The 15,777-nt window shown below is 40.4% G+C and overlaps 1 protein-coding gene across 3 annotated transcripts in view; it reads right to left on the minus strand.

The window, feature by feature from the left end:
- The window catches only part of Fign (fidgetin), a 126,531-nt gene that overhangs the window by 3,826 nt on the left and 106,928 nt on the right, over positions 1 to 15,777 (minus strand). For all 3 annotated transcript variants that reach the window (NM_001267847.1, NM_021716.5, NM_001267846.1), the window contains one exon: positions 1 to 5,566. This exon is cut by the window's left edge and continues 3,826 nt beyond it. In NM_001267847.1, the coding sequence (NP_001254776.1) occupies positions 3,312 to 5,558 (2,247 nt within the window). In that variant the 5' untranslated portion in view covers positions 5,559 to 5,566 and the 3' untranslated portion in view covers positions 1 to 3,311. The remainder of the gene's footprint in view (positions 5,567 to 15,777) is intronic.

Raw genomic sequence — 15,777 nt, forward strand, 5'->3', positions numbered from 1 at the left:
GCCTCTTGAATGTCTATTGATCCTTTGCCTGAAGTATTTCCCCCCTCCTCCTTTTCATCCCTGTTGGAAATGTTATTACAGTTGTGAGGAAGGAATTGAGGGCTATAAACGAGGCTGGCTGGATCTCCTCCTGCAACTGGAAAGGACTGACTGGTTCACTACCTTACACTCATTAGGAGCCTCCTCCAAATCCCAAGCAATCAAAGAGAGGCCAACAATTACCTAGTTTTGTTCTAGGGCTGAATATCCATGCTCACTTCTGGAGATCTGGAACTTGTTCTCCCCCAAGCTCTCAAATGGATGGGCAGAAAAGACGTCCTGATTATGATAGTCCATTGGAGTTTTCACACTGCTGACACATGGAGTTAAAAACCTTGCTAGAGCGTGAGTGTTTCGTTTCTTCAACTTGCCTGCTTTGCTATCAGATAATTCTAGACCTGGGTGGGCTAAGTGGAAATTACATGTAATTTCAAGCTTCTGCTCAATCCATGGATCTCAGACCATTCATATCTCAAACTAATCTTTAAGTCATTCATATCTCAAACTAATTTAAAGCCATTTAAAGCTATCAGCCAACATGTATGACTTCAGTTTATTATCAGTACTGTGAGAACAAAGCACAACTGTCATCTCATATATTTGGCATTAAGTCCCGAAAACCACACACCAAACAATGTGGGTTAATTCTGGGTTCTCGAAGGTTGACTAAAGAGGATTGGGTTTGTCAAAACGTGCCAGATGTTTTTACTTTTCACTTTATTAGTGAGCACAGCATATTGGTGGAAATGAGGTGTGAGCTCTAATAGAGAAGATGGGTCAGTACTGCACAGAGAATAAACTTGTGAATGAGATCAATATGGGCTCACAAGTTAGTGAATATTAGAATCTCCTTATCATGGGCAGTGCATAGGGTAGATCCGGAATATGACTAAAGCATTTATTCACTTGTGAAAAACAGAGGACATATCTAAGTAGTATTATCATTTGTGTCTCCTTAGTGAAAGGCACTGCTTTTAAAATATGGGATCTATTTTAGAACAGTGTAAGTTGATAGATGTTCACAGTCCATTAAATTCTAGTTCATTTGCTCAGTTTTAGCAACGGGAAAAAAAAAAGAGAGAAAGATTACTAATCAAATATCATAAAATGTTTGAAATACCACGAGTTCATTTTCTTATTCAGTTTCTCTGTGTTAAGTGTTTCAGAGAATTAACTTGTAGATGAGCTCAGGAAAAAAAAAAAGAAGGAAAAAAAAATAACAGAAAGACCTTTCATGGGGCTGCCATTGCATTTATTTAAAATTACCTTAAAAATGTACATCACTTATTGAATACACAAAATGCCAGTGCTTCGCAACAATTACTGCATCTCTAAATTTAAACAAAATAAAAAAAAAAAGAAAGAAAAAAAGAAAAAGAAAAGTAAAGAAAAGAAAAGGAGGGAAAAACAGGAAAATACAGGAAAATACATTCAAAATGCTAGGCTGCTCTGATTCTGCACAGGCAGTGGCTGTGGAAAGCTCTGTCCTGCACTGTGACAGTGAAAGAGAGACATTGGTGAACTTCAGCCAGCTGTCAATGAAAACTTGCACATACTGCATTACAGAAGACAAAGAACAACCTGGTGGAAGCAGGAGCAGAGGGGCAGGGTGAGAAAGGACTGCCACATTGCTGTGTGGTAGTCTTCAGAGGTGAAAGAATGCATAAAGACTGGTGTTACAGGGGAAGCAGACAAAGGAGGGAAGAAAACACAACAGGACGCAAAAGTCCCCACATTTGGCAAGCTCTGTTGTGGTATACATGTCCACGTCTAATTTCTCACTTGACTTTCCAAAAGAAACATAACGAAACTGAGGTAGAAATGAACGTAGGAGTTCTACAGCCTGGGGTGGGGGTGGGCTTGAGGATGAGAAGCGAAAGTGCACTCTGAAGATCGAAGTCAAGATGCGGCATGGGGGAGGGGCACGTGTGGGGGGTGCTCTGCAGATACCTGTGATTGGTTGCTTTTTTTTTTTTTTTTTTTTTTTTAAGTTTGCATGTTTGATTTGGTTCTATCCTCTGCTTTTTGTGAAATAGCTCTGTAAGCCTAGCAACTCTGAGTGGAATAGACTCTTCCCCTAGAGGTTTAGGAGAGAGCTTCCAAAACATCCTCCACCACCACCACCTCCACCTCCACCTCCACCTCCACCTCCACCATGGCAGTAGAAGGCAGATACAGTTTGTAGGTTCTGTCACTTTCAGGGTCTTAAACAGGTCTGCAGCTGACTGCTCTAAACACCAACACAAACTGAAGACACAGCTTTTCAATTAACCAGTGTAACTTCTATGAACATTTCCACTTAATCATCATGGAGAGCAATGCATTAAGAACTCTTCAGTAATTGTTCTGCTCTGGTTAATAATTCCCCATAATTAGTAAGAGAACTTTAAAAAAAAAATCCTTCCACTTCTACTTTTAAACTGTAAATATTCAGTTGTATCACACTTCAGTATTTTTCTTTTCTTTTCTGGATACATTCAAAATAATTTTCCTTGCTATTCTCCAATTGTTGAGGTAAACATACATTTTAATATAAAGTAACATTGAAGCCTACCCTATTACTCTCAGCAGTACATAGTGCTTTTAACACATTCCTTTGAGGTACTGTACAAATCACAATCACTTTCCTGAGTTTTTGCAGACAAGAACATTAAAAGAAATGAACTGCAGAAATTAAGGTCCAGATCACCGTTACCCTGTTTTACCTGCTCTTAGCTAACACTTCAGAACAGACAGGGTTGAGGAATACGGTTGCTCTTAAAATGGCCAAAAAAATCTGGTTTTCTGTTGTAACACAACCGTTCATCTCTTTAGTCCAATAGTGTTTGAAGTTAAAGCTCTTTATATTAGCACATGCCACCAATGTAATTGTGAGGCAAACAAACAAACAAACAAAATAAAGCACCACTCCAGGCACTTGACAGCAACTAAATCTCGAGAACAGCAGAATGGAATCAACACACGAGGTTCATGTCCTTCTGAAATCAACACACTTGCACCTTGCTTCTCGGTGAGTGTCGTCTAGCTTGAACCGATCCGAGCATCCACATGTATATGCTTTCTGTCAGCTGGGGCTTCCAAATCAGAGGCTCTCATCGGATGCCTGCTTCTTCCAAAGCTACCCTGACTCTAAAGATGCAACATAATCGTCGTCTTCCCCAGTACCCTTAGCAATTGAAACACTACTGGAAAGGGGCTCTATTCCCTATGTAGCAGGTTTTATGTGTGTGCCAACATTCATTACATTTTTTTTTCTTTTTTTAAAGATGTTATCACTGACTGCAACCAAACATTTTGTTCCATTCAACATACATATCAAGCTCTTTTTGAGATATGCTAGGCTGAATCTTGCAGAAAGCATTTTCAAAGTCTTGATATGTAACGGGCCTTAACTGGCTGGGCATAATGGCTGAAAGGTCTGTAGCTGGCATAGCATGGAGAGGTCCCACTGCTGCTTCCTGACACAAATGAGCCACGTCTAGTCCAGAAAAGCCTTCTGTGCGCTGGACAAGCAGTGCAAACTCCTTGTCATTGAGACAGTAATTGTGCTGTGTGAGCAGCTGTACTATTATCTGGTGCCTCGCTGTGCTGTCAGGAAGTGGGATTAAAAGTCTTTTCATGAAGTACCTCCGAAGAGATTCATCTATTTCTTCTGGTTTACTGGTGGCACAAATGACTACGATTTGGTCCTCAGCCGAAGTCAGTACAGTGTCCAGCTGCATCAGAAATTCGGTTCTCATCCGACTGACTGGACTGTGTTCCTCGCTCACTTGAGAGGAGAGAAGCATGTCAATGTCACTAACAAAAATCACCGAGGGCTGGCGACACCTGGCCACAAGAAAAGAGGCGTGGATGATTTTCTCCGCTTCTCCTATCCACTTTGCAACGAGTCCGGAACCGGCAATTTTGAAAAACGTGGCCCCTAGCTGACTAGCTATGCATCTGCCCAAAAGTGTTTTGCCTGTACCCCGAGGTCCGAAGAGAAGGATGCTTCTAGGTAAGGCGGTCAGCCCACTGAATGCATCTGACCTCAGCACTGGCCACAAAACCTCCTCCTTAATAACCGCCTTCACCAGGTCAAGACCAGCTATGTCGCTCCAGTCCACAGGAGGTCCTTGGGTGATGATCTCATTGGTGACCAGGTCAATGAGGTGTGTGTCAGTATTCTTCAGTTGCTCGTCCACAGAGTGGTTGGATGAGGTAGCTGCACGGAGTCCGGGACCTTGTATTGGATGAGCGAGGAGCTGCCGATGGTCGTCTCCGTGCTCACTCATGACTGGCGACGTATACTTCCCAAAGGATTCACTGGACCTTGATCCCAATGAATTTTTAGCAGTACTATAGGAAGGAGGGGTCAGAGCCCTACTGGACTGGCTGCTGAATTTCCTTTGCTGCTCAGAGGGCATCAGCTGCTTTGTTGGCTTAAATGCTAAGGATGATGTTTCAGCATTTCTGTCAAAGCCATTCCCCCGATTCGAGTTTGAAATGCTGTTGTCGGGCATTCGGTACATAGGACTCTGTGTCGATCTCTGTTGGCCATAGCTGTAATTTCCGTAACTGGAGTCCATGTCTCCTTGCCCTGCCATATAGAAAGCTTTCCTTTTGAGAGAACTTGCTGAATTGTTGGTCAGAGCAGAGGGTGCAATGGGTGTCAAACCATGACCTTGGTAGGTGTAGCCAGGAACGGTAGTGGGGGGCAGAGGGGTGGGAGCAGGAATTCCTGAAGGCAGGTATGCTGAAGGAGGAGGGGGTGCTCCGCCAGGGCTGTACCCAGACCCCACGGCAGTCTGAGGAGGATAGCTAGCAGAGGGATAACTGTAACTGGAGAGATTGGAAGTCCCGTTGTAGCCTGGGACCAGGGCTGGTGGGGGAGGAGGAGGGGGTGGTGGCTGCAAAAGCCCAGAACTATGCAACGGGGACGGATGAGGCGAAGGAAGTGCAGGTGTGGCCTGGCTGCTGTAGGTAGAATGCAAATATGAGCCGTTGTATCCCGGAGCATATTCCTGAGATGGGAGCCCCGCATGAAGACTAGGTACTGTGTGGCTTCCACAGGTACTACTTGAGTAACTTGGCTCTGTCAGGTTGCTGGCCACCCCAGGGGAGCTCCCTATACTTGCCGAGACGTCTACTGGAGGGAGGGCTGAGCTGACACCAGCTTTGCTGGCAGTGATGACATCCGGGACACAGTTCATAGGATAAACGGCTTCTGAATTCAAGGAAGGCTGCCAGGGTTCGCTATCATTTTTCCGACCATTCACGAGTCCTGATGGTGTGTCTGAATAATTGCTGAGTACAGGTCGGTCTACGGGACCTTCCAAAATGCCAGAATACTTCTCTGCATATTTTTTCAGAAGGTTGGACGCAGTCAGAGCAGATATGTCATCATTCGCCCAGGCATACTGGTAGGTGCGCTGTAAATGACCTCTATAGGCTTCAACTTTGTGGGCGGGAGACCGAGTGGTCGAGGTGATGTCAAAGTGCTGTTCTGGCCACTGGGCATGCTCCGGCGTCCACTGCATCTTCAAGCCTAAGAATTGGACGGGAAAGACAATAAATTTACTTAGATATTCTTCGGAACACATAAAGATTCCCCCACCCTACCGCCCCCAACTATATCTGCTATTTATTAACTTCCACTAACAATATGGAGGTGGATAAGAATCTTCCCAGGTTGTAATACATAGTGTGATCTCTATAATATGAATTCTTCAAAATGGGGAGACATTAAACGTTGTAAAAAAGATAAATCCAATGTAAAATAAAACTCTGTAGATATCAAAAAAAAAAAAAAAGATAAAAGAGCCTTATTGCTGTCATAAACCCATAGAGTTACTTATTTAACACGAATACTAGACACACACACACACACACACACACACACACACACACACACACACACACTCCTGTCAAATTAGAATTCAATCGTGGTTGTTTGCAATAACATATACACATACATTTTAATATCCAGCATGCAGTACTGTTAACATGTATGCCACCTACTTATTCTGGCTCTTCCCATCAGTTTCTGTTTTATATTTTTAGCAATATAAAAATGAGACACAGCTGACAGATCGCATCTAGGATACCTCTCTTATTTGGTACTGAACACCTAGTTAGCACAGTATAATGCTCCCTGCACAGAACAATATGACACAGACATAGCAGGTCATTCCATAATCCAACTCTCATCTAAAGTGGCCCACGACAGTTTCAAATCTGCTTCGTGGAGTGCAGCAAAGCAATCTCCCAGGCAGCGCTCCACCGCTTTCATCGCACAAAGCCTACAACTCGGTATGAATTACAACTGGCTCCTTTTTGCCTCTCAGTTCTGTTGTTGAGTCTGGGGGGGAAATAAAAACAAGCATCACTTGTCTGTCCGGGCTTCTTGTGTGATTCTCCCTCCTCCTCTGATAATCCTCCTCCCCCAATAGACTGAGATACCAGGAGAGGAGGGAAGAACATGAGAAAAAGAGAAAGGAAGTGAAGAAGGGATGGAAAGAGTGGAGAAACTGGATTTTAGCCCCTTACATTTCTACAGTGATCCCTCCACGGCAGAAAGTGGATGCGTACAACTCATCCACGAGGTCACAGGAATAAACCCGTCATTCTGCTAGATTGCTAACTGAAGCCACTGACTCTGTAGTAACCCTGAAATGAGTATTTTCTTACTTCAGAGAAAACTCTCAGTTATTAGAATCAGATAGTCGTTTTAAATGATAACTTTGGAAAGACCTTGGGAATTAGCTGCTTCACACATCACAAAAGCAGTGCCCAAAGCGATTGATTTAAGAGGCTTTCATCTAGTTAGTTACCAACAAGTACTGGAACCCCACTCTCCTCTTTTTCAGGGCTTGCTCACTCATCTTAACTCTAATCTCTGCTCACTTGGAATGGACACTTCCTACCATGCTATGGCTGTGTTAGATGCCCTCCCTAATCTCTTTTGTATTACTCAAAGTGAATTCTGCAAACCATCTTGTGCCCTCTGGCAGAGAATCCTTGATAAGAGGAAGGCCTGGTCTAAATGAGGCATCTGTGGCATCCGTTCCCTTCCCTTCTGAATTCCCCAGCAGTGTTGACAGCTCCCATCCCTTTCTGTTCTCCTCCCCCAACCACTTCAGCCCTGCTTTGCCTGACTCTGGCTTTTGACATGGCCAGCTTTGACTCGCTGAGCTAAACTGAACAGAGCACACAGTTTGGTAACAGAATGGCATGTTGATTCCCTTCTGACTCCGTCTTCCTTGTTTGCAAAACCACTGCACCAGACAGTGGAAGTTAATTAGCAGGAGGATGCTGTGCTAATTGTGTTAATTTACAAGGTTTTAGTCAAAGAGAATCATGCCAGGGCTGGCACTGCTGTCATGCTTCCGACTTAATGATTAAGAAATACTGAAAACAAGGTGGGAAGGATTGCAGTAATTACACAATAAATGAATAAAGCAACAGGATTCATTTGCAAATATATTTTACTGCCGCTGGACTCATTTGCATTTGGATTTTTAAAAAGGATCCATGCAGATATTCATTTGCAAATCACCAACTCAGTGAAATTAAGTTTGGATGCCGCACAAGTATAAGTTAATCAGTCTTTATGTGTGTGTGTTTTGTAAAAATACTAAAGATTTTAGTTCTTGTGTATATGCAACATATTCCCCACTTTACTTCAAATATTCATAGGTTTGTTTAAGACTACACATACTGTAAAACAATCAAATCAACTTGGAAATTAATATTGTGAACCCCAAAGAAGCACACTTTTATTCTCCCACTCAGAGAAAGAGGAAGGAAGGGTTGGTGAGCGGGACTCTGGGAAGAAGTGAAGTGATCTAATTGTTTCTGCTTTCTCAGTCATTACTCTTTAAGAGGAGAAAAACACACCACAAAGTGGGTGATATGACTGAACTACACTTGAAGGGGGAAAGGATGCAATTTTAATGAAGCGGCTTTTCAGGAATCATACTTTCATTAGACTCAACTGGAAATTATTAAGGGCAAATCACCAGGAACCAATCGCAAGTAATCAGTATCTAACTTCCTCCAGTATCAAGGGATTTACTCCGAGCCTAACATAAAGGAGAGAATATCAATGTGATGGCAGTGTCGAGCTAAAAGACCTACACATTCATTAATCCCATGATTATTTTCAAGTAATTTCTATTAGGATTTTTTTCCTCTTAAAAAAAAAAACCTGAAAATATTGAGTAGTAAAAATAAGAACACATGTGCTCTGATGGGACATATTAATAGATAAAGAATAAAAATGAATATGCATCTCAAAAATAATTTAGAAGTCACAGGACTACTGGACAGTGCACGTGTAGGCAAGTGCAGCCTGTGCCTGGAAGCATACATGCATGCACAGGCAAGCACACAGAATGATCGGATTCGGCTTCCTTCCAGCTTAGTTGAGGCGATTACTTGTTGGATTTAGTTAATAGCCAGGACAGAAAGAAATAACCTTTAAAAAAAGGTGAACAGTGAAAAAAAAAATGGAAGGCAGGGCCTCTCTGTCTTGGTTTAAGCAAAGTTTTCTTATGAATTAATTGCTTATAACAATGCAAACATGATTTTAATGTTACCATTGCTTTACATGCTAAGCCTATGCACTTGGAACAAAATAGATTGCCCACTTAAACTGGGTATTTCTATGCAGTTTTAATGTAGCAAAACTAATTGAATTTTCAAACATTTATATTTCTTCTGAAATGAAGCAAAGATCCTATCCATCAAAAATAATTCATTGGGATAGTTACTGGATTGAATATGTTTATTGATGTAACTGAAAGTTTACCTATTGATGCATACTAAGCAATATCCTTAGCAAATGTGAGAAAGGTAAGTCTGATGTCTGTTTAACTTGAAGGAAAAAGGAGTGTTCCTTTCTTCTGGGAGAGCCTTGGAACCATAATCTAGACCCTGATGTTACTAAGATGCACAGGAGTCAGTGTTGACGACCCTGGTGGGGCCTTGAGAACATAAAGAGCCTATTGACCAGTGCTTGAATCTTAGCATTATGTGTTGGGGGAGGGCACCAAATGTATTGCTGTTGTTGATCTTGTTTACTGGTGGTGACAAAGTGGAAAAGATGTGGCGCCAAATGTTCTTTGAACAAAGGTATACAGTGCCCCAGTTGACTGTATCACCGTTGTCTGGGAGAGCAGAAGGCTTCTGGTACTAAAGCAAGGAGATGAGTTAAAGAAAAGAAAAGCAAAAAAGCTTTGATGTGATTTTTCCTTAGAACATATAAAGAAAAAAAATCCAAAGAATGATGCTATTTTACACTTTAGAAACTTGTTTTCAGAACAATAATTCCCAATGTTGTTTAGAGGTATCATACATAGTACAATAAAGACAAATATCAGAGAACAGTCAGATGTATGCCTATAACTTTAACTCTAGCATTTGGGAGGCTGTGGGATAGTCATGAATAAGAGGATATCCTGGGCTACATAGAGATATCTTGTCTCTCATATAGTTTTTCTTCTCCTTTCCCCCTCCATAAAATATAGGAAAACAATAGCTATAGATTTTAAAGATAATTTAAAAGTGCTCCAAAATGATATTTTTTATTTTGTAAAAGGTGAGAAATTTCTTACCACAGCTGGCACATCTTATGGTACTTACGTTTAAAAATAATTAACAAAGTTATTGATGATTTATCAGAAATGTTACCTACAGATGGCAGATATAACAGTAAATCTCTGACCATTTTGTTCTCTTGTTCTTACCTCAGGATGAACTCTGAACATCTAAATGTGCATCCCTTTGTTTTGCACACCAAAGTGGGCATTTGAATGACATCTGCCGTTCTTCGCATTGCTGACCATCTTAGAATTCGGTACCTAAACAGTAGCTGCTTTACAGCTTTCATTTTGGTCTTTAATTCATTTGGAAACCAAACAACCAAAATGTCTAAAGTCTTGCCTCAGTTTCAAGAATTTAAAGAAAACAAATAAAACACAGCAAAAGTGAAGGGAATAATATTTAGACAAGGGAGAGAATTAGAAGAAGAAGAAAAAGTATGTCTCCTAGAATCTATTTTTAGCATATGTTGCTGGGAGAACTACCTGGAAGCACTAGTGCCCAACTTTAATACACTTGTGGGATTCAACAGTTCTAGGTGTGGAAAGCTAGGCCCCAGCTGTGTTACCATGGTGGCACCTCTACCTGCTAAGGACCTTTCATTGTTATGTTTCCTTAGACTCCTAAGGGTAAGGACACAAGGCAAATATTACAGGTGTAGAGAGGGCTTGTGCTTGAGTAGCTCTATGACACAATCTTTGTGGTAACATGCCTATTATGGCGGGTGACTGTACTCTGAACTTTGCATTACTTTAAAAAAAAACTACTTGAAGTACCATACTACAATATTTATCATTTTTTTTTTTGTACAAAGCATAGCTGCTGGAATAAACAAGAGTAAAGTAGTTATAAGGGTTTAGAGCCTCTGCGGTCTGTTGATATAGCAACTTCATCATCCCTTACGTTGGGAAAGGGCTGCACAAGTACACAGAATGTTCAAGATTTCAAGGAGAGAGAACCAAATTCACTGGCCCCAAATACAGCTTCAGCAGTGAAGAGCTTTCAGAGAAAGGGGCTGCAAACCTCCTGGCTCCAGACTCTGGCTCGGTTCTGTGTGATGTTTCCTCATTGCCTTTCTTCAAGGGACTGAGGAGCAATACTAGTGATTGGCCAGATTCTGCAGCTCTCGCTCTCTCTCTCTCTTCGTCTATGCACTTTCAGCAGCAAATTGACTACCATGACCCATTTCATCTGGAAAACACCTCACTCCATTTCCTAAGGTTGGCTGAGCTTAAAATACAAGGTAAAGGATAGGAAACGGTGGGGGAAAGCACATGGCACTTTATCTGTACTCGGTTCACACACTAAAGGGTTTTATAGTATGAATGCAATACAGAAGTTCTCAAATTTATTTAGTACACAAGTTGAGAGCATTCAGCATCTAAAACCTTGGGGCTCCATAAGGAAGCTAAATCAACGGAATTTCTGCTTTGTTTACCATTATTATTATTGTAAATTTCTGACTATTGTTTTAGGAGATTAATATATTTTTAGGATATCCCAGTCCAAACACAATTGCCTCTCTTCCAGATTGGGATTCCATTTACTGTGTGCTTATAGTTTGGAGACTATTTTGTATACCAAAGAGTTTTAGTTTGATTCATAACTAGGATGTTGGAATAGAAAGATACTGAAGAAAGTTGTGCACATAAAGATGGTCTAAGGCCAGCAAAGTGACTCAGGATATGAAGATGATTGTGATAAGAGTGATGGCCCAAGTTCAACCCTGAATCTCAAGTATAGGTGGAAGGAGAGAACTGACTCTAAAAAAAAGTCTTCTATATATACATGTATACACACACACACACACACACACACACACACACACACACACACACACACTTTTACTTTTTTAACAAAGAAAGTTCTAGAAGTTCATTTAAAAAATTAAAAACTCTTATCCTTGCAAGTCAGCTATATGATGCTCTTGTTCTTATCTTTGGAAGAGTTGCTTGTACTCACTTTGCTATAAAAAGTACAGGCGAGAGCCACGCCTTTTTAGTCTGCAGACAAGACTACCTACAGTAATAATTTTTTTATGTGAAAATATTTCCCAAGTATGAGACATACAAACATCACGGATTTATATTTTAAAAATACCATAGATATTTTAAACACAAAATAATGTGACTGGGACAGGAAAATAAATGTAAAACTACTCCCCGTTTAAAAAGAAACTAAGACAGTCACCGAAAAGGCCAATTTCCAGTGTGGATGTTGTTACAAGAAAGGTATAGAAAGTCTTTCAAGATCGCTTTAATCAAAAAGGTGTCAAAATTCAAACTGCTAGCTGGGCACAGAGGGACAGGTCTGAAACTCCAGTACATGGCAATCGGAAGCAAGAGAGTGACCAGTTCAAGTCTACACTGAGCTGCTCAGTGAGACAGGACTCAAAAACAAATCGGTGGCTTTCATAGCATTTTCTTTAGTTTTCATGTTGTTTTGGTCTCAATATAAGGGGGAAAGGAAGCTTAAAACAAATGAAAAATTTTAATCTGCAGTCTCAAAATGAGATACTTTGTATTATTTACTGATATTGTCGTTTTTCCTCTCCTTATATTAGTTTCATACCTGGAAACTTCAAATTGCAATCATTCTGAAACACTCTCTAATCCAACTATATTTGTATGAGAGAGTCCTTTAAAAAGGTATCGAAGAGATTTCTGGCTAACTGGTCTTCTGGATAAACCTAGCTCAGTTGCTTCACCCTCTGGCAGAAAGAGCCTCACCGGCATATCAGCAAGCAGTTTACAAACTCGTGTTTAATATTCTCCAGCCCAAGATTTCTATACACAGCCAAGTTCATAGGATTAAAGGAAAAAAAGAAACATAAAAACAAAGACAACTTTATTCCCACAGTTCTCATTTAAGACTGGTGAAAAGATGAGACACTGCACTCTGCTCTGCCAGATGTGTGCCAAATCTGCAAACCAACTTCCACCTTAGGTACCACACCCCTCTATTTCCTCGTGGTTTGCAGGAATCTAATCCATCAGGCATGTTTATGGGTAAGAGGCTACAGAGCCCGGGTGAATTCATGACCATTGTACACAGAGCTTCAAAACCTCCAGTGTTGTTTCCAATGAAGCAGATTTCTTAAAATATAGCAAGTTCAAAAGGGTTTGAATTTTTAGTATAAACTAATTTTTTAATGTAGTTACTTTTGAAGGAACTAAAATTCCAAATGCTACATTTTAATAAGAAAGTATCCTTACCTTACTAATCGGAGCACCAGAAACTTAACTGAGGGAGTTTGCTTCAATTCACTGTCATTGGTACAACAGTGTACAATGGTTGATAACGGCACCTTCAGAAACCTGGCCCGTGGCTGATCATTCAGTTTTCCCATGGCTCTGATACTCGGATATTATTTCTCAGTATTTCTCTCACCCCACCTCCATCATTCTTAATATTCTCATTTTAACATGCTATGGATTCTGATATCACAGGGCAATGCATGATTTAATAGTCAACTGCATCAGCCTTAGTCCAACATTCATGAGGTTAAGACACCCCCAAAGAGACAGATCACATTGAGGTGACAGAGCTTGCTTCACAGGTCACTATTTCAGGGTTATTAAAAGCTTGTGTTCATTACAGCCATAATAATTTGAACTTGGGTGGCACGTATCTTGTCCTCAAATTTAACTTGTAGATAACTTATGATTTGAATTAAACTTCCTTAAATCCATTAAATTCTGGCTACACAAAGAAAATGTTCACTCATAAGAACATGGCTAAATGAAATGGTGACTATTTGCCCATCCTGGCAAGCAAGGATGAACCCCAGTATGTGAGGACTAATTGGTCATTATTTTTAATACGGAACTCTGGAGGAGGAGACAGTAGGTTCACTGTGAGTTGGCGCCAGCCTTGTCTACACAGTGAGTTCCAGGCCAGCCAGAACTATATAGCAACAGACAGTCTCCAAACAATAGATAAATCAATAAGAAAAATGTGAACAAAGTACACGAGTGGGAGCAAACACTTATACAAAGAAAATTATGCCGAAGATAGGATACACATTCAATGTGCAACCAGCATACATACCATATGGCTTAAAGCAACTCAGAAAAAAATGGTCATAATTCAAATAAGTACTTCTTTTATTACAGGGAGGGGTGTCTTGAAATTTCTAGTACTTAAAATGAAATTGATAACTGAACATTCACACAAAACCTCTGAAGTTTTAAACTAAAATTTTGACATGTTTTTGTGTGTGAGATGGGACAGGTTTTTGTTTTTGTTTTATGTTTTCATATTACTACAAAGACCTGAGTAATAATTCATTATAATAGTAATCAAAACAAACATAAATCAGGGCCACACCCTGTGTCTAGCCTAGAGTAATTCACAATGTTAAATGCCTGTGTATCCACTCATGACCAAGCACATGAAAGCAATTCATACTGCGATACTGAGCCACTAATGCCAGCTACCATTGACTCACAAACAAGAAAGAGCCCAAGGTAAGAGGGCTGGCCCTGCTTTTGCTCCTGCTGAATTTTAGACAATTTATAATCAGTTACAAGAGTGCTTCGTAGTTAACCTTTAAAGTTGTTCCTTTCCAGACTCTCATTTCTCATGCTGTCTCTTCTCCTCTCCCATGCATGTTTTTCAATCCATTAAGGCTATCTACCCTTCCTCCCGTTCTGTTTGTCATACAAGGATCATCAGGACATAGCACATATGTCCATAGGGACTGCAGAAGCTAATGAATATGTATGTTCTGTGTCACAACAGAGCACTCCCCTTGTTCAGCAGAATCAATCCTCTTATGTGTGTAAATAACAGGTGAGCTGTAGCACACAGGAGTAAATGGGGTTAACACAACCAGAGAGCCCCATGCTACATTCATGGAATCCAGCCTAGAACAACAATACAGACATCCAACACAGTACATATTACTAAGTATATATATATTTTTGAAAATGGATTTTGTAGTTTTTCTAATTCCCACCATTATGAGTCTGAGGTTATTACTGCTGACGGGAAAATACCATATTTATGTATGATGTGCATCTGATGTCACAATCCAGGCTTGCTGTGCACTTCCTCACCCATGGTCCTTAATTGTCATGTGAACCACTGCCCACACACATAACTAATTGTAAATATTTACTTGCATATGCGCCCTTTATTTGAGACATCTAAGTCCAGTGCTTGACTTAGATTTATCTACTTATTTAGAAAATAATTTATTTGTGTGTTTTGCCTGACTCTACATTTGTGCATCATATGTATCCCTGGTGCCCAGAGAGGGTCGATGATATCTGTCCCTAGAACATGGCCACTTGACTGTTCCAAGTCGCCATGTGCATGACTGGAATTGAACTTGGGTCCTGTGAAAAAGTCGCAATTGCTCTTAACAACTGAGCCAGCTCTCCAACCCCCAGTTTAATTATATTTAAAATGAACTTCATTGCTGCTCAATATAGCAAACTAATAGGTCAATCAACAAATTTAGAATTTCCAAATACAGCATGATCTTGCCAGAGATGAAATTTGCATCCATCATTTTTCTGTATCCCTTTAGAATTTCATTCTTTTTTTTTAAAGAAACTTTCCATAGAATAAACGAGGCAAGTCTACTTATTTAAGGCTGAGAGTTCTCTCATTAGACAAGGAAGTAAGAATAAAATTTATATATCACATGATAGCCCCTCAAACATTTCCCTTAAAAACTCTTTAGGTGAGTTTAAATTCTGGAACTGTACACAAAATTTGTCTAGGTTACTTATGCAATTTTCTCCTTTTTTGGTAAACTGTACATTAATTTTTAATGTAGTACAGAATATTGTGTCTTGGATATGGAAAGAACACTCAATAGTGAGGGCTGTGTGATACAGTGCATTAATTCAGTGTTCTTTACTCCAGGGACCTGTGTATAATTTAATCCAGCCTGAAGAAAATAACTTTGATCTGAAAGCACTAGGAGAACCTCCATAAGAAAAGTTCTGGTAAGTTTAGAACTGTTATTTTTCCATATGGAGGATGCACGGAGACACTGCTGTAAGCCAGGGCCTGCAGGTAAGGTTTCTTCACAAGACCTGGGGTTCATTCCTTTTACGGTGTTGGCACACTGCCCTATTTTGGTGTGGTGAATTGTACACGAACTCCATCTACCTCTGCAGTGCTCTGATTTCCAGCCAACGA

This window comes from Mus musculus, chromosome 2 (assembly GCF_000001635.26).
Source record: "Mus musculus strain C57BL/6J chromosome 2, GRCm38.p6 C57BL/6J".
Lineage (NCBI taxonomy): Eukaryota > Metazoa > Chordata > Mammalia > Rodentia > Muridae > Mus > Mus musculus.